The sequence below is a fragment of the Lucilia sericata genome, unplaced genomic scaffold (genome assembly GCF_015586225.1).
Source record: "Lucilia sericata isolate MDLA Ls3-8-SP2 unplaced genomic scaffold, ASM1558622v1 Contig000136F_arrow, whole genome shotgun sequence".
In the NCBI taxonomy this organism is placed as follows: domain Eukaryota; kingdom Metazoa; phylum Arthropoda; class Insecta; order Diptera; family Calliphoridae; genus Lucilia; species Lucilia sericata.
This window is the reverse complement of record NW_023994168.1, coordinates 472,501-500,223: the sequence shown is the minus strand read 5'-3', so window position 1 is coordinate 500,223 and position 27,723 is coordinate 472,501. Positions and strand designations below refer to the sequence as shown.

At 29.7% G+C, this 27,723-nt stretch overlaps 1 protein-coding gene across 1 annotated transcript in view; it reads right to left on the bottom strand.

Annotated features, from left to right (window-relative positions):
- Nucleotides 1-27,723, bottom strand: part of LOC119601027 (muscle calcium channel subunit alpha-1-like) — a 188,395-nt gene that overhangs the window by 139,082 nt on the left and 21,590 nt on the right. Inside the window, 4 exon segments of the mRNA XM_037951683.1 lie at nucleotides 4,651-5,176; nucleotides 19,092-19,435; nucleotides 26,265-26,371; nucleotides 26,436-26,575. Coding sequence (XP_037807611.1) covers nucleotides 4,651-5,176; nucleotides 19,092-19,435; nucleotides 26,265-26,371; nucleotides 26,436-26,575 — 1,117 coding nt within the window.

The window sequence follows — 27,723 nt, the reverse complement described above, 5'->3', positions numbered from 1 at the left end:
AGCTATAACACCAAATTACTAGGCTAAATATAAAAAAACATGAACCGATTTTCCAGAAATTTGGCAGCAGAATTTGGAATCAACTTTTTGATCTGGATTTTATGCTTCATGAAATTTTGCGTGATAATAGTATCCTGGAAGGTTCGGTTAGTTTGAGGAAGAGAATGTTTAATACACCAAATCCGAATAAATACACCTATAGCACTTATTTCGGGCCTGTTGTGATCTTAATGAAATGCAATAACCTTTTTCCCTCCACTTTTTGTTACATTAATAATGCTAAAGATCATGATATATAATTCTCATAGTATATGAGAATTATTATTTAGTTAAATTTTTAATCCAAAAATTAATTTTTATATATGTTTTTATACATGTTTGTAGATCCTTAAATAACTTTACGATTAGGTAAAATTAAAATCTGTATTCAAGTTCGTTTATTATCAAAAATTGATTTTCATGTAAAGCGTTTTGCCCCAAAAAACTGTTTTTAATTTGAAACCTGTAATCTGCTGTATATTTTCAGAAAATAACTATTTTAAAACAGAATCTTTATTAGATCTTGAATGAATGTCTACGATGCTACATTTGTATGCAAAATAAAAACTATTGAACGAAAACCGCTAAAATAGGGAAAATAATATATTCATATTACATTTTCACTAAAAGTCGAATTTTAAATCGGCTGTGGTTCCTTTTATAACACCTAAATATATCTAGAAAATCATTCATATCTCCCATAAGGGATTTCTATTTATATAACTCTTTAAAAATTTACTTTAAATAACTCTCAATTTGAGAAAACAATAAAGATCCGTAATCACTCATATTTTTCATACAAATCGAGTTTTATATCAAAAATATAAAATTTAAATTTATGGTTAATCGAGATAATAATAGAAATTTATGATCAGGTAAATATGCCATCAACAAATTATCTTGATATAAATTTGGTTGCCATTTTTAAATGCAGCCCAAATCTAAAAAACCATGAAGATGTGAATTTGACTACTCATTAGAGTGTCCCGAAAGACAGCACTTTTGCAAATCTTATATAGGTAGACCTCTCAAACGATGCATAGAAAGCATTGTTCATATAAAATTTGGATAACTTGATCTTTCGATATTTTTTATACTTTTAGAAAATTATCCACCAAAAATTCTGCACAACTTTTTTCATAACTCCAGCACATATTTTCCAATTACAAATTCCGAAATTAAAGCCTTTTGCCTCTATACACCAGGGCCACTACAATTAAAAGTACAGTGTGACCGAATTTAAACTGAAGAGTTCTTTAAATCTACTGCACATGGGAAAAATAGAACAACTAATTTGAAAGTGTCCTTAGTTCCCTACCAGTGATTGAGAATGATGATTTCAGTTTAATTTCTCAAAAAAAGTTCCCTAAATGTTTCTAAAAATTAGTCAAAATTTTCTAATTAAAGTTAATTTTCAATTTGTAAATTATTAAGGGACATTTTGGTCCAGAAACTGACTCTAAGTATTAAACAAAATGCAGAAAAATATAATAACTATTTTATCGTTATAAACTAAATTTTGACATCTATTGCAAAAGGTGTAGTCGTTACAGATAGAAAAATATTCTCTTTACTTTTAGAAGAAACCAGGGCAACGCCGGGTACGCTTTATATGATCACAAACAATTAAATAACAAGTTCTTCATAAGGAGACCTTCTACATTTCTTGAAACATAAAGAAGAAAACTTAGCACTTTATGATTTAAGTCAAGAATTATTCTTTCTCCTAAGTTGAAATGTATATTTTAGTTTTAGCTAACTACCCAGCAAACACTTTCATTACCTAGTAAGCTAGAAAGTAATATTGGAATCACGTGGAAACTAATTAATCTTGGGGTGAATAACTAATTATTTTGTTCGACGAGGTTCAAAACTAATTTTCTGAAAGATGCTTTATGTGGGGGCTTGGGGCAAATATGGACCTAGACCGATAAAATTTTGTGAGTATATTTATATAATATTTATTTGTGCTGAATTTCATCGCGATATTTGTGTTTATAAGTTAATTTTGGACATCCAAGTAATGAGGCCCGATCTTTATGAAATTTGGCAAGCCGCTTTTTATCGCTATACAGGTATATTTAACATAATTATAAGCTCAGAAGCCCTTTTCGTGATTCTGTTGTATGGAGGCTAGGTGAAATAATGGACCGATTTTAACCATTTTCAATAGGCTTTGTCTCCGGTGCCATAGATCATGTGCCAAATTTCATTGAATTATCATCAAAATTGCGACCTGTAGTTTGATTACAACGTTTACAAGCCCTATTCAGGGGTTCAGTTGTATGGGGCCTAGGTGAAATAATGGACCGATGTTAACCATTTTCAAAAGGCTTTATCTTCGGTACTGTAGAAGATCATGCGCCAAATTTCATTGAATTATCATCAAAATTGCGACCTGTAGTTTGATTACAAGGTTTACAAGCCCTATTCAGGGGTTCAGTTGTGTGGGGGCTAGGTGAAATAATGGACCGATCTTAACCATTTTCAATAGGCTTCGTCAATAGAAGATCATGTACCAAATTGCGACCTGTAGTTTGATTACAACATTTACATGGACGGACAGACGGACGGACATAGCTAAATCGACTCAGAAAATTATTGGTATACTTTAAGGTGGGTATAGGACCAATATTATTGTGCGTTACAAACATCAGCACAAACCCAATATACCCTCCCCACTAAAGTGGTGTAGGGTATAAAAATTCCTCGATGCCCTATTGCCTTTACCAGTAATAATCTATTCAGCTAAATGAAATAATGTGGATGATAATGAACAGTCATGACCAAATAATGTAAAATAACTACTGGCCATTACCAAAAATTTCTGATTTTTTGCTGGGTAGATAGTAATAGAGTTATAATTTTGAATTTTTTAATGAACGTTAAAAAATTTCAGAGCGAAAATTCTCTGACAATGTGCATAAATTGATCTATGGACACATAGCAGATTTTTTAGTTTACTCTAACGGAAGAATACTTAAGTATGTATAATGTTTTGAAACCATTTAAAACTCCGGGCAAAGCCGGGTACAAAAATCTATATGTTTTATAACGTTTGAAAATAAAATATAAAAAGAGTGTTTCTATTTATTACCCCCTCTGAATGATCAAAAATTAAATGTGGTAGTCAGTGTTGCCAACTTAGTGCTTTTAGCACTAAATGCGGAGCTTTTTGATGTGCCAAACGCGGTGAATTTTTCTCATGGTGCCCTTTTTCAAAAAGGCACTATTGAGGTGCTTTTCTAATTTTATGACAGTGCATTTAGTGCTTGTTATAATATTTTAAATCTTATTTTGTGATTTTCAGGAATTAATTAAGTTAATTAATTTTTAACATTTTCTCTATAAGGTTAATAATAATTTTTTCATCACTTTATGTGTACAACTTTTTGTTGGATCAGTTTAATAGTCCATACTAAAATTTAAAACACTGTTTTAAATTTTAGAAACCTAACATACATACATAACTCTTTGACGGAAATGGGACACTGTTGTTCAATATACGTTAAAAAAAGCTATGTATATTACTCACTAAGATCAGTGAAATTAAACATTTTTCAAGAACTTGAAAAATTTTAATATGTATTTGTTTTTTTTTTTTTTTTATACAGAGATGAACAGTAAATTTTGACTGGTTTGAAGTGGTTTTTATGTGTACAACTTTTTGTTGGATCAGTTTAATAGTCCATACTAAAATTTAAAACACTGTTTTAAATTTTAGAAACCTAACATAAATAACTCTTTGACGGAAATGGGACACTGTTGTTCAATATACGTTAAAAAAAAGCTATGTATATTACTCACTAAGATCAGTGAAATTAAACATTTTTCAAGAACTTGAAAAATTTTAATATGTATTTGTTTTTTTTTATACAGAGATGAACAGTAAATTTTGACTGGTTTGAAATGGTTTTGTTTAAAGATATATAGATTTAGCAAAAAAAAAAAATAATATTTCAAAAGTTTTGTACAGTTTTCAATTTGGGTGTGGATGCATCGGTAGGTCAGTTGGTAGTGTGGTGTGATAGGCTGTATCATGTTTAATGACATTTTACTATTTTTAAAATAACATAGAACGCAAAATCATTGAAAATCTTTTCTTTTCAGTTCTTTTTTATTTGATATAATAAGAAAGAAAATTGACGACTTTCCCTACTGAGTCTACCTTTTAATGGTTGTATCACGAGGGATTTGAAAAAGTAAATCAGATTCAGATAGTGTAGGTTAATATGTTTCTCATCTAAATTGAAATTTAATTTTTATTTATGTATCTAATATCCGTCAAAACATTAGTTTTAGTTTCTACTTTTATATCTAAAAATCTAACTAACCGAAAATAATAGACATATAATTTTGATAAATCTATATAGTATGAAGCATGTTTTGTAGCCCTTAGTTCAAAAAAAAAAAAAAAGAAGTTTGGAGTATATGCCAGTCTTGTAATAAATGAGCAATATGATGTGCAATTTTTATTGAAATAAACATTATTTTACTAAAGAAAACGTTTTTTCGCGCTCGTTTTGCTTGACCATTGTTGGCAACACTAGTGGTAGTGGCATAATTTTGAGCAATACTTTAAGTTAATTTTTTTTATTAAATTTTTCATACCTTGAAATTGATCTAGCCAGGAGGGCTGTTTATAGTGCTCTGTTGCCAGTACTCCCGTATTTAAAAATACCAAAACTATAATTAACCAATAAAATGCTTGAGATTTAACTGCCTTTCGACACGATCTTCTAAGGCGGCGGTTTACGCGATCCAAATCTTTCTTCTTCTTACGAAACCATGACTCAGTCTGTTGTGTTTCATATCCATGATCGTGTTCTCCCAACTGATTTGGTGATTCCATTTCATTTGCGGTTTTAGTTTTTCCATCTGATATTAATTGACCATCGGTATCGGGTTCAATATCTTCAGCCTGCGTTATCCAGTCTAAATAACCACGCAGATCATCTTCAATTTGTTGCTTTTCTCGTAGCTTTTGAAAATCGCCACGATTTTTGGCTTTAGTACGTTCCTTAGAAAATTCACCAGACAACACACCAAGAATTAGATTCATGACGAAAAATGCACCTAATATCACCATAGAAACGAAATAAATCCATTCCCAGCTTGAACCCATAGCATCTTGTATCTAAAAAAGAAAACAATTTTTTATATTATACTAGGTAAATACTTTGATATAGCCACAATGGCGATTAAAAATATAAATAAACCTTTATTAAAATGAGATAATCTTGAGCGAAAACAAAAAAAAACCGACTTTTGGAAAAACCGGTTTTTCGGTTAACCGAAAATTTACAATTTGTAGAAAACCGGTTTATCGGTTAACCGAGTATATATGTAAAAAAACCGGTTAACCGAAATGTTTGAAAATCTTTAAAATATTATAATATTTAGTTGAAAAATTCAATTTTGCGAAATATTATGAATTACTAAATAAAATCATTCCATTATTTCTCTTAGGTCCCATACAATCGGACCCCTAAATAATTATTTTGAGCTCATAATTTCTTTAAATATACTAGTATTTCTACAAAAATCGGTATATCTACAATTTATATAACACCGCACAGTGGGGCAGAATGGAAATTTTTTGGAAATAAATCTGGCATTTCTAAACGGCTGATCCGATCGGGATAAAATTTGGCGTGAGCGTAGCCAAGGAGTATTCGAGTTTAAGTTTTGAAGATGAACCCTGCAGATGCCCCAGGGACGGCGCTGTGGCGGCTCAAAGTAGGGTACCTACGACATGTAAAATTTTTAAACTCGTGCCATTTTTTTGTTTTTCACCCAAATACAAAGATTTTTATATTTTGTGAAAGCGCTCGACGAGATCTTGAAAAAACATGCTTGGACATACTACTTATCTCTTATAATATCCGAGTTATAGGCATTTAAAAATTTAGTGATACAAAATTTACCATACCTTGGTCCGCCTTTTTTTGAATACCAGGCGTAATTTTGGACCAAATGGACTCAATTTTTCTTGTTAGTTAGACAACAAAATTTCCAATAATATACAAAAGATTTCAGATCAAAATCATTTACAGATCCAAAAATATACGTTTTTTAATTTAAAATTCTTGCCGTTTTTTTGCCAAAAATGTGTCTTAACTCTTTTATTAATAAAATAAAATTTTCTTTAAGAACATATAACAATTTTATAGTTTTCTAAAAGGTATATTTACGCAGAACGCTTTGGCGTAAAAAACTTGTCCTATTTTTTGAAAATGTTGCCACTGCGTCCTTCCGAATATGACCTATTTTTTATCAAAACTTCAACTTTGGGCGACATGTTCTAAAATCCCAAAGCTGGGATCAGAAAACTGAAAGCAGTTTTGGAAACCTCAATATGTTTTCTATTTACTCCAAAAGTATTTTCCCAGCCCTGAAAGAAATGTGGACCCTATGGGCAAAAAAGTAAAAATCCCATTTTTGGGATTTTCATTCCTATTTTTGGGAATTGCGGGATGCCCTTTGACCTTTTCAATTTTTTTTTTTGCATTTTCTTATTTGAAAAATTTCATTGAGTTTTGTTCATAAATAAAGATTTTGTCATATATTACATATTTGTTAAATTTCTAAAACTATGATTTATATCAAAATTTTAATAGGGTCGCAGATAGCTACAACAATTTAGTCCATATTTATCCCTTAATATCATTTTTTAGTTAGATATGGAAATTCTCGACGCTTTACAAAAAATTTCAAGCCAATATCTCAATTACATTCAAGAATATGTTCATTTAAACCTGTGTCCTTCAATTTCATCTCTTTCATATTTTAGTATTAAGTATGACAGAACATACATTTGGTGTTGAATAAAATATTTGGACAATTTTTAAAAATTATTTAGTTAATTATTTTATTAAAGACTATAACATTGTATATACAATAAAAAAATTATAATTTTATTATGAGCCACGCACAACAACACCTAAATCACCCCACACAAACCACCTTTCCCGCCCACCGAAATATAAAACACAATTTAATACAATATCATCAGTTAGTATAATAGCTTTTTTTATTTGAACTGTTTATCTTAAACATAATACAATTAATTCTTACAACCTACTTATATAGTTAATTCCTAACACTACTTATTTTCTATAAAATAATCTGTCATATCGGTATACATATCCAGAAGGTAATATAAGTCCTTTAAATCTTCCTTGTTTTGAGATGATAGAGTTTCATAACAAATCCATCTTTTTCGCATAGTTGAAAGAACAGGATCAGAAGATAGAAGTAAACTATTAAAAATATCTTCATTCTGTGATTGCCTGGAGCATTTTCTTGAGCTGAATAGTTGAACATGCTTAAAATTTCGATTCCTCGCTTCCTGGGCTTCTTCTGTTAACTCTCCAAGTGGAAGAATATTCGATTCAATTATTATTTGACCATGACACAATACTTTGTGTACTGTTGGTGTTAGTTCCCTCCATGGATACAGAGATACAAGTAATTTAGAAATTTCAGATGTATATTCCCCAAATCGATTTCCATTAATTTTATGTTTACTATTCAGTGCCATTAAAATAGTGTTAACTCTTCGAAGCAACTCCTTGTCGATTCCAGTTATTTTTGAATTAATTTCAAAATCACGAAAAAACCTTCTCGCCGTATTACCATCATTTGTACTACCGCAACTTGGAAGTGGTTTGTCGATGTTTAATCCCATCTGAACTTTAAATTCTTCTTGGATTCTGCTTTTTTCCGCAGCTCTCAGTTCTTTCAATTCTTCATTATTTTTTGTTGATTTAGTAAGATTCTCTGGCACACTTCTATATTTGAGGTCGTATGCTATGTGTAAAAAGTAATCCAAAAATCGTATTCTGGCATGAAGTGGTGAAATTCCGAAAGACAGGACTTCTTCATTAATACTTCTGCTTTTGTTTATATTTGAGAATTGCGACTTTTTCTCATTACATATTGAGCATCTCCAGAAGGAAAAAGTTTCTGTTATGGCATTGCTGACCTTTCCATCAATCATTGTTAAGCTTAGCTGATATGATACGTTAATAGAGAATTCCTTTATTTTTATGCAAATGGGCTCCAGTGCATTTATTTCATCTTTTAAATATTCCACTAAATCTTTTGTTGTTTTCTTTGACTCCTTTATATATTCAAATCCAATGGGTCTACAAAAATTTTTTGAACCCGGAGTTGTATTGATCCATATATCTTCAAATGAATTTCCGATGCTTGACGATGATGGATTAAGGGAATATGAACGAATTCATAATGGCACTAATGATGACATAAATACACTTTTGTAGTCTGCTAATGTCCGACTTCCACAAGCTTGTTTGTATTCTGGAAGTGCTGATAAACCGTCACATCCACACTTACACATTAAGACAACATCACAGTTATGAATTTTGCTTAGTTGGTCTTCTGAAAAGTCTGACACAATTCTTGATGCTGTGTTTTCGAGCAAAGATGATATATCAATACAAGCTTCCACATCATTAACAGCAATAGGTGATGGTAGGATAGTTTGTTTTTTTTTCCTGGATCGCCTTGTATGATGGTAATATATTGTGTCCTTTTTCATGCAGAGCTTTCCTTAATATTTGGTACTTATTTCGACTGAGACCCAGTTCCAACATAAGCGCTATTGCTTCCTCTTCAGTAAAATTTGATTGTGATGTTGGAGTTGGTATACTTTCCACAATTCGCTTAAGTCGTTTTGGTGATGCATTACTAAGAATAGTTGCAATATGTACGGCATCCATAGGTTGGTTTTCCTTTTTCAGCATTTCGTTAAATGTATCAGCAATTTCCTCATTTGAGATTGAAAAAAGTTTTTGTGTGACCCTCTTTTTTTACCTTGAACATAAGTCTTCGTATGACTTGCGAGCGCCTTGCCTGTTGATGTGGTGTAAGTTGAGATTTCCGTAGTAGTTTCCATCCAACTGCAAAATTTTAATCGAAATTTCTTTTGATTTCCATCCACAGACTTACTTTTTTCATCAAAAAGTTTTCAATTTTTGATAAGCCTGTTTTGTCTACTTTTCTACTATATGTAGTTTTTATATAATTTGAAATGTCTTCAATTCTATCTGGCCCTTTTGAAGATACACTCCATAAAACGGAACACAACTCTTCATACTTTAATGTAATCTTCATTGTAGATTTATTAAATATGGTACTTAAAATCTGAGAAGTTTACTTATATACCAATTCTTGTCATTTCCGATACAGGTATTCCAAAGTAAAAAATTACGAATTGTCTACCTATTAACATTTAGGACTATATTAATATAACCTGTAATTCAGTCATTGATATTTCTTATTAGTGAATGAATCGAAATTATGATCATAAACGAAAAATTTAGGTAAAAAATAGTTATACATTTTTTAAAATTTAAGCATAATAGGACCTTTCAATTATAAGGATAAGCAAACAAATAGAAAATAGGTAAATATAAGATTTAAATATGTTCTGTCATACTTAATACTAAAATATGAAAAAGATGAAATTAAAGGACATAGGTTTAAATGAACATATTTTTGAATGTAATTGAGATATTGGCTTGAAATTTTTTGTAAAGGGTCGAGAATTTCCATATCCAACTAAAAAATGATATTAAGGGTTAAATATGGACTAAATTGTTGTAGCTATCTGCGACCCTATTAAAATTTTTATATAAATCATAGTTTTAGAAATTAAACAAATATGTAATATATGACAAAATCTTTATTTATGAACAAAACTCAATGAAATTTTCAATGCTTGTTAAATTTGTCATTTCAAATAAGAAAATGCAAAAAAAAAAAAAAAAATTGAAATGGTCAAAGGGCATCCCGCAATTCCCAAAAATAGGAATGAAAATCCCAAAAGTGGGATTTTTTACTTTTTTGCCCATAGGGTCCACATTTCTTTCAGGGCTGGGAAAATACTTTTGGAGTAAATAGAAAACATATTGAGGTTTCCAAAACTGCGTTCAGTTTTCCGATCCCAGCTTTGGGATTTTAGAACATGTCGCCCAAAGTTGAAGTTTTTATAAAAAATAGGTCATATTCGGAAGGACGCAGTGGCAACATTTTCAAAAAATAGGACAAGTTTTTTTACGCCAAAGCGTTCTGCGTAAAGATAACTTTTAGAAAACTATAAAATTGTTATATGTTCTTAACGAAAATTTTATTTTATTAATAAAAGAGTTAAGACACATTTTTGGCAAAAATCTAAAATTTTTTGAATTTTTAAATTAAAAAACGTATATTTTTGTATCTGTAAATGATATTGATCTGAAAATTTTATTTTATTAATAAAAGAGTTAAGACACATTTTTGGCAAAAAACGGCAAAAATCTAAAATTTTTTGAATTTTTAAATTAAAAAACGTATATTTTTGTATCTGTAAATGATATTGATCTGAAATTTTTTGTATATTATTGGAAATTTTGTTGTCTAAAAAATTGAGTTCATTTGGTCCAAAATTACGCCCGGTATTCAAAAAAAGGCGGACCAAGGTATGGTAAATTTTGTATCACTAAATTTTTAAATGCCTATAACTCGGATATTATAAGAGATAAGTAGTATGTCCAAGCATGTTCAAGACCTCGTCGAGCGCTTTCAGAAAATATAAAAATCTTTGTATTTGGGTGAAAAACAAAAAAATGGCACGAGTTTAAAAATTTTACATGTCGTAGGTACCCTACTTTGAGCCGCCACAGTGCCGTCCCTGAGGCATCTGCAGGGTTCATCTTCAAAACTTAAACTCGAATACTCCTTGGCTACGCTCACGACAAATTTTATCCTGATCGGATCAGCCGTTTAGATATGCCAGATTTATTTCCAAAAAATTTCCATTCTGCCCCACTGTGCACCGTCCGACACTCAATATTAGATACGAACCGAATGATATACATCTGAAACTATAAATTTAATTCAATGTTGCAACAAATCGCGATTCCCTATCACGCGAGATAGGGCAAGAAATTTCTGCTGACGTTGCGTTGACTCACCTACACTATAAACTTACTTGTGTACAGCGTTGCCACTTTGGTCCAATTGGACCAAAATTGGTAGTTTCAAATCTCTGCAACGACTTTTGGTAGTTTGGTTGGTAGGTATAAATTTTGGTCCAAATTTGGTAGGATGAGATAATTTTGATCTCATGCATATGAATTTATAAACATTTCTGACCTTGTTATGACAAAGTAATAAGAATTTCAATAAATACGTCAATCTTAAGTTTATCCTTGTTAAGTTTATATTGTTTGTTCTAAGAAAATATTACGTTTCTATGTATTTCAACATTTCTGATTCATGAATGTTAGTAAGTTAGTTAGTTTGAAATGAGGATGTTACATAAAATCCGAAGGAATACTTCTACGTCTGCATCGGTCCCGTTGTGAACTTCCTAACCAATGCCTCAGCTATAACATAAACCACTAACCTACTGGAGGCCACACTAATTCATTTTTTTCTAAGAAGCCAGGTTCATAAATGAATATATATTAGGGTGATCGACTCGATTTTTCAACCGGTTTTAAAACCGGTTTTTTCTGCTTTACCAGTGTCGGTTTTTTCTTAATGTTGATTTTTCGAATATCGAATAACCCGGTTTTTTCACTTTTTAAAAACCGGTTTCGAATACTTTTATTTGCTTTGTATTCAAAGATTATTTAAATGAAATTTTTAAGTAAATAATAATACAGCCCGCCTAAATTTTAAAAATATTCGAGTCGAGGAGCTAGCGTATATTTTTCTAAAGCTCCTTTGGTTAAACTTTTTTGATTTTCCTAATTAATTAAAAAAAATTTATTTGTAAAATTGATAACTATTTGATAAAATGTTATCAATCTTAAGATTATATTCCAATTACAATAATTAATTTACGGCTGAAATTTTATGGAAGTGTTGGAATGCCTATGCAAATTTCCTAAACAGGGCTTTTAAAATAAGCTATGATTACATAGTACCTTATGTTTAACAGAAGTGTCCCACTTTTTTCCTAATTTTTTTATATTAAAGAAATAATGTAAATCAGACGACTAGATCTAAAGTTATAATCTTTTAAACTGTTAAAAATCATTTCGGGCCATGTTTTATTAATCAAATTTAAACATAAACATTAAGTTTTTCAAATTAAAATATGTTTTTTTATTTATAATGAAAAACCGGTTAACCGGTTTTTTCTGAATTTGAAAAATATCAACCGGTTCTTTTTAAATGTCAACTATTCGAACTATTCGAAAACCGGTTTTTGGAAAATGTCGAATAATCGATCACCCTAATATATATACCTTACAAACGGAATCAGAAAATTAATATACCCCAATCTTTTTTGATGGGTATAAAAATATTAGAGTATATTGATTTTGTGATTCCGTTTGTAAGTATATATTTTTTCTAGGTTCCAATTAGATTCTAAGACGATATAGCTATGTCCGCCCGTCTGTCTGTTGAAACAGTTTTTTAAGAACCGAAATCTATGTCGATTGGTCCACAATTGATCCTATTACAGTCATATAGCCCCTTTTAGGAAAATAATTTTATTATCAATAAATAGCAAATTAGTTAACCGTAAAATAATAGAAGGATTTATCCATAAAGTCCTCAATTTATACGATAGATGCTTATGGTGGATATACATATATGATTCTTCATAGCCGAATATAATACTATTACTATTTTCTAGAGTCCGACCGAACTCAAAATTTCCCGAACTTCGGTAAATTTGAAAGTTTGGCCGAACCCGAACTTTGTTCGGTTTTCAAAGTTCGGTGAACACGAACTTTTTTTAAATGAAAAATAATACTTTTTTATTTTTGCTTTTTAAACGATTTATTGACAATGATATAATTATCTGTAAGAGCACGCTGAGAAAAAACATGGTTGTGATAACCATGTTCTAAGAGCAACATATTATGATTAAAATTATGATTGTAGTCGTTACTGTAACAATTTTAAAATATCATATGATTAAATACCGTCAAAATATTTCATCATGATATTTTTGTATTTATCATAATATTGTTATACATGATATTATGATCCAATGTGATCAAAATTTCGTTTTAAATATGTATCGAAATCAAAATGAATTTTATCGAATCAGTAAAATAAGTTTTTAAAAAAATAAAAAAATAAATATACAATACTTAACACAATTCGCAAATTTCAATTTGCCAATTTATATGAAATTTTGGTTCATAAAAAAATTTTAGTATAATTTCATATATATTTTTAAGCCTGTTATGAACGTTAGTAATTTTCTAAAGCGAACATTATATGGAGGCCATGTCCAAATGTAAACCGATTTTGTCCATTTGGAATACCAATCAAACTGCAACAATAGTTTAGTTCCTACCGTTCTTTCAAGAGACTGACTGACTGACAGACATGTCTAGATCGTTTGAGAATAAGAACCTAGAAAATTGCGATGTTACAAATGAAATCAAAGATTTATAATCGAAACTAGATAATTCAAATTAAATGTTTCACTTTTCTTAGCTTTTTAATCAGTTTCTGGTTAACAGTTTTTCAAATCAGCCGAAAAAACGAACGGTTAAAAAGGCGTTTTGTACCTATGTATATCCGAAATTTATTGTACAGCCAGGATGTATGATAACTCCTCTAAACAGATTTTCAGCATTTTTACAACTTTTTGATGATATAAAAATATAATAAAAAAAAACATTTTATAAAAAGTTCGGCGTTCGGTGTTCGGTCAAAATTTCGCCGAACACCGAACATTGACCGAACCTCACTTTTTACCGAACTCCGAACCCGTACCCGAACATTCGGTCGCACACTACTATTTTCTCGGGAATGATTTTGGTACAAATTTTGCGAAAACAGCATTACAGCAATTACGTAAAAGTAAACCATTGTCTCTTTGGAACAAATCATTGTATGATATTACATTAGTTTTAAAAATAATGAAACTCTAAACAGAAGCAATTGTCCCTAAGGAAAAATTTGGTAGTTTTTGGAACGTTTTGGTAGTTTTTTGTCGGAACTTTGGTAAGAAAAATAAATTGTGAGTGGCAACCAGTGTTGCCATATATTTTTTGAAGAAAACTTTTTATTTTTATGAAAAAAACTTTTTTCAACAAAAAAATTTTTTTTTGTACTAAAATTACAAAATACCCAAGAAAAATTAGTGAAAAAATGAGCAAATTGAGGAATTTTAAATAGCTTAATGATAATTGGTACAGAACTTTTCCTTAGCATCAGTAGCAAGGAATTACTGGATATTGTGGTCTTAGACACCATAAATTTACACTTGAAATGTCATGATGAATTTATGTAGATTCTGTGTACTACAAGAGGAAACCTCTGAACTTTTGTAACTACCCGTCATTGGGAACTCGAAACACGAAGATTTTGTCTTACCCAGACCCAGATGATATCTTCAAACACTCACCGATTAATCCATTTATCTTCATGCGCGAATTTGGCCTAGTATGGTGAACCAATGGGCTGCACAAAATCTCTACAATATGGTCGAAGTGCATTGTGTCCTTAACGTCTATTCTAAGGGATTAAGGTCATCAACACCGGTAAATTTTTTTCAGTTTTTAGGAATATCTCGAATATTAATGGTATAAAATATTATTTTGTTAATGGTAAACATTGTTTTTTTATTTTAAACTTATTTATTGATTAAATAAAATAAAAACTGAAAAACTGTATAAATTTTCAAAAAACTTTTTTTATTGGAATAAAACTTGAAAACTTTTTTGAATCTCAAAAAACTTGCAAAAAAAGGGAAAACTTGACATATGGTAACACTGGTGGCAACGCTGCTTGTGTATTTTCTTATTTGAGCATGTGTTAGTTGATTATCTCTCAACTTCAGTGTGACCAGATCTCAAAAAATGTTGCGGCTAAATCCCATCCAAAATAATGCTAGAAAAAATGCTAAATTGATTTTAAATGCCAAAAAAAATGCTAAAATATTTTAAGTGTTTTTATGAACAATTCATATTAATTTGTAACTGAAATTCATTGTTATTTATAACAATTAAGAAAGTATATTCTGCCGTGGTTGACCATATGAGTAAAAATTTGATTTATTTTTCGTAATAAAGCATTTATGTTGAATTGAACCTTGGTTCCGATATATTTAAACTAATTTTCTGAGAAAGGCTTTATACATTTGTATATGTATGGGGGCTAGGTAAAATAAAGGACGGACTTTAACCATTTTTAAAAGGTTTTGTCATTGGATCAAAAAGCATACGTGCTTATTGTTTTGAAAATTTCAACCTCTACCAGACGTCAGACTTATATGGCTTAATCGATTCAGAAAATGATTCATAACCGATTAGTATACTCAAACGTAGTATAGTGGAGTAGGGTAAAAAATTAAGTTCCGTGGTATTAAGATAAACAGAAATGCTAAAAATTATTTCAAAATTTTTGTAAATTTAGCAATATGTAATGTCTCTAACTTTAAAATATTTCTGAATGCAAAAATTACATTAAAACTCTATTAATTACACTAGTTGCTCATGGTATAAAACCTATATGTGTTTTCAGAAGGAAAAGTATAATATTTCTAGTTTTACTTTTTTTATATAAACAATTTTATTTGTCTTCCTCAAAACACTTTAAAAATGGTTTTCATGTCACAAAAATATTGAAAATTCCGTTGAAATAATTTTAAATCTCGGTGAATAGATGTCAGGTTTATAACTCATATTTCCAAGATTTTTTCGGAAAAAAACGTGACAACAAAATTACTAAAAATTTGGTAAAAATAAAAAGAACAGAAAGTAGGATGAGAAAGTCTTAATTATATATTATTGATTTTTTTCAATACTTATTTTCAATAAATTAACAAGAACTCCTGAAGGATGATAAAAATTAAAACCTCTTTATTTCGTATAGGAAAAAATAAAATTTATTAATTAACCGCCTTACATAGCCTTTTCCAAAATTATATGTGTCATTCCATGAGCAAACAAAAAGTATTAGTTTTTAAATAGCGTACTGAACGTATTTGTAAAAATATATGAAAACTCTTGAATTATTTCTATCACCTCGAATTTAAAAAAGCATTGGGTTCTAGAAAAATATTTTAGAATACAACATTTTAAAGTATTCACTTGTGTTGGCGTAATTTTAAGTTATTTATCTTCATGAATCTTTTTGCATTATTTTGAATTACAGTGTAAATTATTACATTTCTCATATTTCTTGTTGCTTGTGTTTGGGTAGACATTTAATTCTGAAATTTTCCGGTTAAACCTATTTCCAATATAAATCTTTTTTGCAAAAATTTGTCTTTTTTTGTTTATATACTAAAATTGCAAAAAAAGCTAAAAATGCTAAAAATATTTTATAAAAATGCTAAATAAAATGCCAAATGCTAAATTAAAATTTTACAGCTAAATCATAATAAAAAATGCTAAATCTAGCTGCAAAAATGCCAAAATATTCACACTGCTCAACTTGCAAAACAAAATCAACTCAGTTGCTGAGCAGCATTTGTCGAAGTAAGATATGCACGCAACTTTTTTAAAATCCACACAGAAATACAACAACAAAATTTTGAGAAAGCCGAATTTATGTAGATGAATGAGATAGTACAGCTGATAGTTTTTTATATATGAACTTTAATGTACGCTGTCTGTCAAAATTCATAATATCAATTTGACAGTCAGAATATACTTTTTAGTTTGCAGTCATTTTATTAGTACAGTTTTATTTTGGGTTACATTTTGTTCTCTGCTGCTTTACCAATACAAATTGATGTGTAACAGTATGTGTATGGGCAGCACTGATTTAATTGATAAAAACTGCGATTTAGTTTTTCATTTAGTGATCCTGTGAATTTTTTAAAGGACTTCAAAGTTTTAAAAAGTAAATTTTTTAAAAAATATTTTAAGATACTTTCACTGATCAAACAATGCTAATAAGAAGAGTTGTAAAATATTTTGTGTTATTTTTTTATATTCTGCCAGAATAATAAGATGTAAAAAATGTGTTTCAAAAATTTTTTTTAAAGGATAAAAATTTTAAAATACATTTTTGACAGATTTTTATCCTGACAGTATAAAATAAAAATAATACAAAGTATTTCCCAAATCTTCTTGTTCGCTTGACATCAAATTTGACGTTGTTTGATCAGTCAAAGTATTTTAAAATATTTTTTGAAAAATGTACTTTTTAAAACTTTGAAGTATTTTTAAAAGGAAACAGGATCACGAAATGATCCTGTTTTTGTCGGACGGTGTAATCATCAACCGTACTGCCGATTTTTAGCAAATTTGATTTTCTCTAATTAACACTAGTATTGTGCTCAAATTAGGCAAAAGTAAGTTTTATATAACACCACTTCTTTATTTTTATCAATCAATTGCCGAAGTACGTTAATCGGTCGATCATGGCCGACCGTATTTTCTTACATCTTTTGCATTTGCTTAAGCGATTGTATGTATATTTTCAAAGCATCAACAGGAACAACATAAATGTCATGAAGGAAAAAAATGTCGCGTTCGAACATTAAAATTAAATTTAAAAAATATATAAATAATTTTTGAGCAAAATTATAACCACTTTAAGGAGACATTAGTTAACAACATTTTAAAATTAGTCCCATTACAATATGACCTCAGGTTTCGCAGAAATCGACAATTGAATTGTTGCCCAAAAACAACTTTTTTTTTTGTAGCGTTCGAACACCCTGGTTTTTGCAATTATCTTTGAAAGTAAAAATTGCACAAAATTAAACTTAGAAATGCCTATATGTACTATAATAAGAAAACAAACCCAGCAAAAAAAAGAACTTCCAAAGAAGCGAAAAAGAAGTTGAATTTACTCCATGGATGTATTGAAAAGGACCTGAAGAAGTAATGATTTTAACACAGGCTTGTCAAAGGAGGGATGTTATTTTTATTCGATTCCAAATTCACTACTTCTGAAGTCATTCTCAAGAAGTAATTTTTATGTTTTTTTTTTTTTTTTGGAAGTTATTCGGAAGTAAAATTGTAGTATTATAGAATACAACTAATTTAACTTAAATAATATTAACATTAATAAGGGTAATAGACACATTTAATACAAAAGACCAACAACAAAATTTTTTATCTCATAAAATGTAAGACCAAAAAATATATCTTCAGCATTGAAAAAATACAATTATTTTCACTTCTTTGGAAGTCTTTAAACATCACTTCCCCTGAAGGTAAAAAATTTACATAGTGCTACTTTTGAAGTGGTGATATATGTTATTCTTTTGGAAGTACTTCGTTTTATTTTTGCTGTGAACTTACACAGATCTGAAGATATTAATGATTCGTTAGGTATATGGACGTTGTCATAGGAGGGATAAATTGACCTTTGAATATATACCTAGCAAAAACTCGGTAATGGGTTGTACTTCCATAACTATTTACTTTTCAATGACTACTACTTACCGTCTGCATTACTTTGAAATACTCTAGTAATGACTTTCTTATAATCTGATATAGAAGTACTATATTTCCGGCTTTGTCATTTTGTTTGCACATTTGTGTGTTAAGAATTGTGTTTTACAAAAAAAAGGAAACAAAATTAAAGTTGTATGTGAAAACAATTATTTGACGCGCAATAAAATAGCTAAGCAGTGGTGCAGTGAGTAGAATATTTGACTAAGCAACCGAAGTCGCTGATTCGTATTCTAGTTGACTATTTTTATTATTGAAAAATAAAACTTACTAAACATCTTCTTTGTGAGTGAAATTGCAAGTACTTGCTTAACTCCTTTTTTGTAAGCGAGCGTGGAAGTACTTGCCTCCAATGACATTACCGTGTTAAAATAATGACTTAAAATGCTAATGAAGAAGTAGTGAAAAGAGGTTTTATTAGTTTTTTAACTCAGTACTTTTCAATTACTTTTGATCCGAAAGGTAGTAACAATTAACAGTAATATATACATAATATGATTTTCATTGTACAACTGGCAAACTTCAATGAATTTGTAACTATGCAAATTGAAAAGTTTTGAAAGAATAAGACTACAATAACGTTGGAATTTAAAAATTAACTCGTATAAACGATATAACGTAGAAACGAATAATTAATTTTGTTATACTTACATTGTACAAAACATCCGTCCAACCTTCCAAGGTAACGCATTGAAACACTGTTAACATTGATAAACCAAAGTTATCAAAATTCGTAATGCCCCAATTGGGACCGACCCATTCATCAAAGCACACATATTTTTCAGGACATGGAAATCCAACACCACATGGATGTAATTCATCTAAATCTCCTAAATATTCACCGGTTGTAGGGTTTCGACACGTTTTATGTAGCTTTCCCGAAAATAATTCCAAACCAATTATAGCATAAATTATTATCACAAACAATACTAACAGTGCAATATGCAACAGTGGTATCATGGCTTTTAGAATTGAATTTAAAACAACCTGTAAACCTAAAATACAAAAGACATTATTGTTTTGTAGAATAAATATTGACTTAACAAGTAACACCGTGCAACAAGAAGGGAAGCTACATACATATGTACGTATTTGATATACATATGTATGTATATCAGAGTGACCGCAAAAGGTCGATGTTGGAATCTTGTTCGTCTTAACCCCACAAAATGATTCCCCTTTCCAGATATTGAGATTGAATTTAAGCTCGATTAATAAACGTTAACACGTGCCACTCGTCGCTTAAAGTTTGAAAAAATTCAAATTTCTGGCCAAAAAGCTAACATATCAAGCTATAACTCCAGAACCGTAAATAATAGAAACACTTTAATAGCTAGTATTGTAATTTAAAATTTATATTATATAAATAATTCTTGTTACTTTAAGTCAAACAGAGTTACAACAGATTTTGTCTCCAAAAACGTGACCTTGTCGCGAAAGGTGCATACTTCGTATATTTTGATATTATGTGGTAAATGTTGCTATTAGGTAAATATTTTACTACATAGATTTAGTATTTCAAAAAGATGTAAAACACGAAACTAGGTTGAAAAATGTAAAAGTTATTGAAAATTCCCCAGACCATTAACGATATCTTTTAAGGACAAAAACTTATATTCGAGTAAATCTAGATATATTTTATGTAATAAAATAGATTTATTAAAATATTTTCCAAAATTGGTTAAATTTTTCCCCCATTTCCTAATCAAGTGATCTGAAACACGTTAATGGCCTGGGGAATTTTTAATAACAATCTCATTTTTTAACCAATTTTTCTGTCTTTTTAAAATACTAAATCTATGTACATTATGATTCTGTAACAATAATATGTAAAATATTTACCTAATAGCAAAATTTATCACATATCAAAATATACGAAGTATGCTCCTACTGCGACCAGGTAACGTTTTTGGAGACAAAATCTGTTTGACTTAAAGCAACAAGAATTATGTATGTATATAATATAAATTAATAAGTGCAATATTAGCTTTCTTTAGAGGTACTAACCGTGTTTTTATTATTCACCGTTCTGGAGTTATAGCTTCATATGTTAGCTTTTTGGCCAAAAATTTGGATTTTTTCAAACTTTGAGCGACGAGCGGCACGTGTTAACGTTTATTAATCGAGCTCAAATTTCGGCTATCTCAATATCTGGAAAGGGGAATCATTTTGTGGGGTTAAGACGAACAAAATTCCGACATTTTTTTCTCCCCATATAAAATCCGGTAAGTCTAATGTATATACATACAAAATGTATGTGTAATTACACAACATTGCCAGTTTTTAGTAATTTTTTATATTTTTTTTTGAGAAATTTTAGCTTGATCTAGTACGTCAAAATGGGTATTGTATGAATGTGGTATATCACATCATTTTTCTGATGAAAGTAGTTTTAACATGACATTATAATGAAAATAAGAAAAAGTACTTTAAAATTTTCTAAACAGTTTATGTTGTAGGGAAAGTAATATGTCAAATTTCATATTTTTATCTATATTATTGTAAAAAATAATTTTTCTTACGGGAAAAATTTTATAATTTATTTGATTTGATGAGAGAAAAAATATATTAATAATTCCATGAAAAGATTTATAAAGCCAGTTGGCAGATCTGGTTGTGTGATGGTAATGTACTGACAATGAAAAATTGTTTTCAACAAGTAAATTGTCAATTCACACGGTTGTAAGAAACCCTTACAATTTCACTGCCAGACAATTGTCAGAGAATATATTTATCTGCCAACATAAATTGTCAGTTCACGCTGTTGTCAAATTATTGTTAGCTACATATGTTCTCTTAATATACCGTGTTGCCAAAAAAAACATTTATCTGACAGTAATTCCTTTGTCAGATGAATAAAATTCGCACAATATCTGGCAATGCACAGTGGGGCAGAAAGGAAATTTTTTGGAAATAAATCTGGCATTTCTAAACGGCTGATTCGATCGGGATAAAATTTGGCGTGAGCGTAGCCAAGGAGTATTCGAGTTTAAGTTTTGAAGATGAACCCTGCAGATGCCCCAGGGACGGCGCTGTGGCGGCTCAAAGTAGGGTACCTACGACATGTAAAATTTTTAAACTCGTGCCATTTTTTTGTTTTTCACCCAAATACAAAGATTTTTATATTTTCTGAAAGCGCTCGACGAGGTCTTGAACATGCTTGGACATACTACTTATCTCTTATAATATCCGAGTTATAGGCATTTAAAAATTTAGTGATACAAAATTTACCATACCTTGGTCCGCCTTTTTTTGAATACCGGGCGTAATTTTGGACCAAATGGACTCAATTTTTTCTTGTTAGTTAGACAACAAAATTTCCAATAATATACAAAAAATTTCAGATCAATATCGTTTACAGATCCAAAAATATACGTTTTTTAATTTAAAAATTCAAAAAATTTTAGATTTTTGGCGTTTTTTTGCCAAAAATGTGTCTTAACTCTTTTATTAATAAAATAAATTTTTTATTAAGAACATATAACAATTTTATAGTTTTCTAAAAGGTATCTTTACGCAGAACGCTTTGGCGTAAAAAACTTGTCCTATTTTTTGAAAATGTTGCCACTGCGTCCTTCCGAATATGACCTATTTTTTATCAAAACTTCAACTTTGGGCGACATGTTCTAAAATCCCAAAGCTGGGATCAGAAAACTGAAAGCAGTTTTGGAAACCTCAATATGTTTTCTATTTACTCCAAAAGTATTTTCCCAGCCCTGAAAGAAATGTGGACCCTATGGGCAAAAAAGTAAAAAATCCCATTTTTGGGATTTTCATTCCTATTTTTGGGAATTGCGGGATGCCCTTTGACCTTTTCAATTTTTTTTTTGCATATTCTTATTTGAAAAATTTCATTGAGTTTTGTTCATAAATAAAGATTTTGTCATATATTACATATTTGTTTAATTTCTAAAACTATGATTTATATCAACATTTTAATAGGATCGCAGATAGCTACAACAATTTAGTCCATATTTATCCCTTAATATCATTTTTTAGTTAGATATGGAAATTCTCGACCCTTTACAAAAAATTTCAAGCCAATATCTCAATTACATTCAAAAATATGTTCATTTAAACCTGTGTCCTTTAATTTCACCTTTTTCAAATTTTAGTATTAAGTATGACAGAACATATTTAAATCTTATCTCTTTACCTATTTTCTATTTGTTTGCTTATCCTTATAATTGAAAGGTCCTATTATGCTTAAATTTTCAAAAATTTATAACTATTTTTTACCTAAATTTTTTCGACAGATCATTTCGTTCTGTTTCGTTTATGATCATGTAGGTAAAAATGTACAGGTAATGATAATTTCGATTCATTCACTAATAAGAAATATCAATGACTGAATTACAGGTTATAGTAATATAGTCCTAAATGTTAATAGGTAGACAATTCGTAATTTTTTACTTTGGAATACCTGTATCGGAAATGACAAGAATTGGTATATAAGTAAACTTCTCAGATTTTAAGTACCATATTTAATAAATCTACAATGAAGATTACATTAAAGTACGAAGAGTTGTGTTCCGTTTTATGGAGTATATCTTCAAAAGGGCCAGAAAGAATTGAAGACATTTCAAATTATATAAAAACTACATATAGTAGAAAAGTAGACAAAACAGGCATATCAAAAATTGAAAACTTTTTAAAACTTTTTGATGTAAAAAGTAAGTCTGTGGATGGAAATCAAAAGAAATTTCGATTAAAATTTTGTAGTTGGATGGAAACTACTACGGAAATCTCAACTTACAACACATCAATAGGAGCGCCTTGCAAGTCATACGAAGACTTATGTTCAAGGTAAAAAAAAAGAGGGTCACACAAAAACTTTTTTCAATCTCAAATGAGGAAATTGCTGATACATTTAACGAAATGCTGAAAAAGGAAAACCAACATATGGATGTCGTACATATTGCAACTATTCTTCCTAATGCATCACCAAAACGACTTAAGCGAATTGTGGAAAGTATACCAACTCCAACATCATAATCAAATTTTACTGAAGAGGAAGCAATAGCGCTTATGTTGGAACTGGGTCTCAGTCGAAATAAGTACCAAATATTAAGGAGAGCTCTGCATGAAAAAGGACACAATATATTACCATCATACAAGGCGATCCAGGAAAAAAAAACAAACTATCCTACTAAATCAACAAAAAATAATGAAGAATTGAAAGAACTGAGAGCTGCGGAAAAAAGCAGAATCCAAGAAGAATTTAAAGTTCAGATGGGATTAAACATCGACAAACCACTTTCAAGTTGCGGTAGTACAAATGACGGTAATACGGCGAGAAGGTTTTTTCGTGATTTTGAAATTACTTCAAAAATAACTGGAATCGACAAGGTGTTGCTTCGAAGAGTTAAAACTATTTTAATGGCACTGAATAGTAAACATAAAATTAATGAAAATCGATTTGGGGAATACACATCTGAAATTTCTAAATTACTTGTATCTCTGTATCCATGGAGGGAACTAACACCAACAGTACACAAAGTATTGTGTCATGGTCAAATAATAATTGAATCGAATATTCTTCCACTTGGAGAGTTAACAGAAGAAGCCCAGGAAGCGAGGAATCGAGATTTTAAGCATGTTCAACTATTCAGCTCAAGAAAATGCTCCAGGCAATCACAGAATGAAGATATTTTTAATAGTTTACTTCTATCTTCTGATCCTGTTCTTTCAACTATGCGAAAAAGATGGATTTGTTATGAAACTCTATCATCTCAAAACAAGGAATATTTAAAGAACTTATATTACCTTCTGGATATGTATACCGATATGACAGATTATTTTATAGAAAATAAGTAGTGTTAGGAATTAACTATATAAGTAGGTTGTAAGAATTAATTGTATTATGTTTAAGATAAACAGTTCAAATAAAAAAAGCTATTATACTAACTGATGATATTGTATTAAATTGTGTTTTATATTTCGGTGGGCGGGAAAGGTAATTTGTGTGGGGTGATTTAGGTGTTGTTGTGCGTGGCTCATAATAAAATTATAATTTTTTTTATTTAATATACAATATTATAATAAAATAATTAACTAAATAATTTTTAAAAATTGTCCAAATATTTATTCAACACCAAATGTATGTTCTGTCATACTTAATACTAAAATATGAAAAAGATGAAATTAAAGGACACAGGTTTAAATGAACATATTTTTGAATGTAATTGAGATATTGGCTTGAAATTTTTTGTAAAGGGTCGAGAATTTCCATATCTAACTAAAAAATGATATTAAGGGATAAATATGGACTAAATTGTTGTAGCTATCTGCGATCCTATTAAAATTTTGATATAAATCATAGTTTTAGAAATTAAACAAATATGTAATATATGACAAAATCTTTATTTATGAACAAAACTCAATGAAATTTTCAACGCTTGTTAAATTTGTCATTTCAAATAAGAATATGCAAAAAAAAATTGAAAAGGTCAAAGGGCATCCCGCAATTCCCAAAAATAGGAATGAAAATCCCAAAAATGGGATTTTTTACTTTTTTGCCCATAGGGTCCACATTTCTTTCAGGGCTGGGAAAATACTTTTGGAGTAAATAGAAAACATATTGAGGTTTCCAAAACTGCTTTCAGTTTTCTGATCCCAGCTTTGGGATTTTAGAACATGTCGCCCAAAGTTGAAGTTTTGATAAAAAATAGGTCATATTCGGAAGGACGCAGTGGCAACATTTTCAAAAATAGGACTAGTTTTTTACGCCAAAGCGTTCTGCGTAAAGATACCTTTTAGAAAACTATAAAGTTGTTATATGTTCTTAATAAAAATTTTATTTTATTAATGAAAGAGTTAAGACACATTTTTGGCAAAAAAACGCTAAAAATCTAAAAATTTTTGAATTTTTAAATTAAAAAACGTATATTTTTGGATCTGTAAACGATATTGATCTGAAATTTTTTGTATATTATTGGAAATTTTGTTGTCTAACTAACAAGAAAAAATTGAGTCCATTTGGTCCAAAATTACGCCCGGTATTCAAAAAAAGGCGGACCAAGGTATGGTAAATTTTGTATCACTAAATTTTTAAATGCCTATAACTCGGATATTATAAGAGATAAGTAGTATGTCCAAGCATGTTTTTTCAAGATCTCGTCGAGCGCTTTCACAAAATATAAAAATCTTTGTATTTGGGTGAAAAATGGCACGAGTTTAAAAATTTTACATGTCGTAGGTACCCTACTTTGAGCCGCCACAGCGCCGTCCCTGGGGCATCTGCAGGGTTCATCTTCAAAACTTAAACTCGAATACTCCTTGGCTACGCTCACGCCAAATTTTATCCCGATCGGATCAGCCGTTTAGAAATGCCAGATTTATTTCCAAAAAATTTTCATTCTGCCCCACTGTGCAATGGCAACGTAATGTGTTTAAACGATTGTTATACATACATATGTCTGAAAAAATTATTGTTTTGCACTGACAATGCTTTTACAAACAACGTTGCAAGACAAAAATTATAAGTTCACACAGTTGTTAGATATTTTTCTGCCAACGTTGTAAGATCTGACAACCGTGTATATATAGCTTAGACCCTAATCTGTACATATGTATATTACAGCATTTTAATATGTTTATTAGAAATATTTGTTCAACAATTTATGAAAAACTTTCAAGGATAATAAATTATATTTTTTGTATCTTTTTGATCTTAAAAAATAAAACAAAAAGTTCAATAGAAATGTGAGAATTGACCTTTTTCATTCGATACCCATTTTGTAATACAACATTTATTTTATGTGTTATACAAACTTTAACAACATGTGCATAAACGGATATTATTATTAACTTATGTATACTTACTTGGTACACCTGACACCAATCGTAATGGCCGGAGCACACGAAAAGCTCTCAACGCTTTTACATCAAAACCTTCCTTAACTAAATTTGATAAAGCCGTAGAAATCATACTAAAAAACGAAATTTTAATGTTTAGTAGATATACAATTATTTATCATATAGATTTATACACACCCTATTACAACTATAAAAAAATCCAGAAAGTTCCATCCGTTTCTTAAATATGAACCAGTGTGTAAAACAAATCCATATGCTATAATTTTCATAACACATTCTGATGTAAATATAACTAAAAATATGTATTCAACTTTTTCCTAAAAATATAAAATATATACTTAGTATTTCCAAATGTACATATGAATGTAAGTATGTAAGTTATACCAACTCCCAGATAAAATACTATTATTGTTACCCTTCAAATTAAATCGGTCATTTACAACAAGATCTGCATAATCTAAAAACGTCGTTTTGAGTAAAACAGCATTGGATATATTATGATTACTATTTTTTAAATAACTTTCAAACAGGTCGCCGGGTTTGAAAAATAAAATCTGACATCGAAAATAAGAAACATTTTTAAAAATATAAATACTATATAAAAGATTTTCATTTTTGGATTAGTAGTCTTGTAGCAAATGAGCGATATGTATGAACCATCTCAGCAAAATTACGCTTACAAATAACAACTGTTGTAATGCACCAGTTGTTATTTGAAATGTAATACTACCGATTACCTTTTCTAAAGCTAGAAAGGTCTTGTTTAGTTGTAGTTTTAAATTTTTGAATGTTTGAAACTTTTTTTAAAGCCTCGTCAGCAAACAACACTACACGGTGGGTCAGAAAGGAAATTTTTTGGAAATAAATCTTTTGAAATTATAAGTGGTAAATAGCATATACAAGCATGCATTTTTAAGACCTAGCTAAGCGCTTTCCCAAAGTATAAAATAAAGTAAAATTTTTGATATCGGATGGGAAACGAAAAAATGGCACGCGTTTACAAATTTCGAAGGTAACCTTTTTGAGCCGGCATAGCGCCGTCCCTGGAGTACTTGTGGGGTCCATTGTCATAACTTGAACTCGAATATCCCTTGGCTACGCCCCTGTCAAATCTTATCCTGATCAGAGTAGCCGTTTAGAAATGCAAGATTTATTTCAAAAAAAATTCTTTCTGCCCCACTGTGCACTAGTCCCATAACAATTTCGAAGACATGTTAAAGCAAAGCAATAATTCTATTAAAAGCTCATTTAACACTTCTTTTTGAAAAGTGTTCTATTTCTGAATTGTCTCGAAAGACCCAAAAATTGTTGGATATTATAATATGGTTTGTAATGGTATATATATTTTAAGAGGGCTGAAAAGCTATTTTACTGTGAGTCGGTGTAAGATTTAAAAGAAGATTAAATTGAAAAAAAAAAATAAAACTATTTCTATAAAAAGTAAATAAAGTCACTTATACATGCA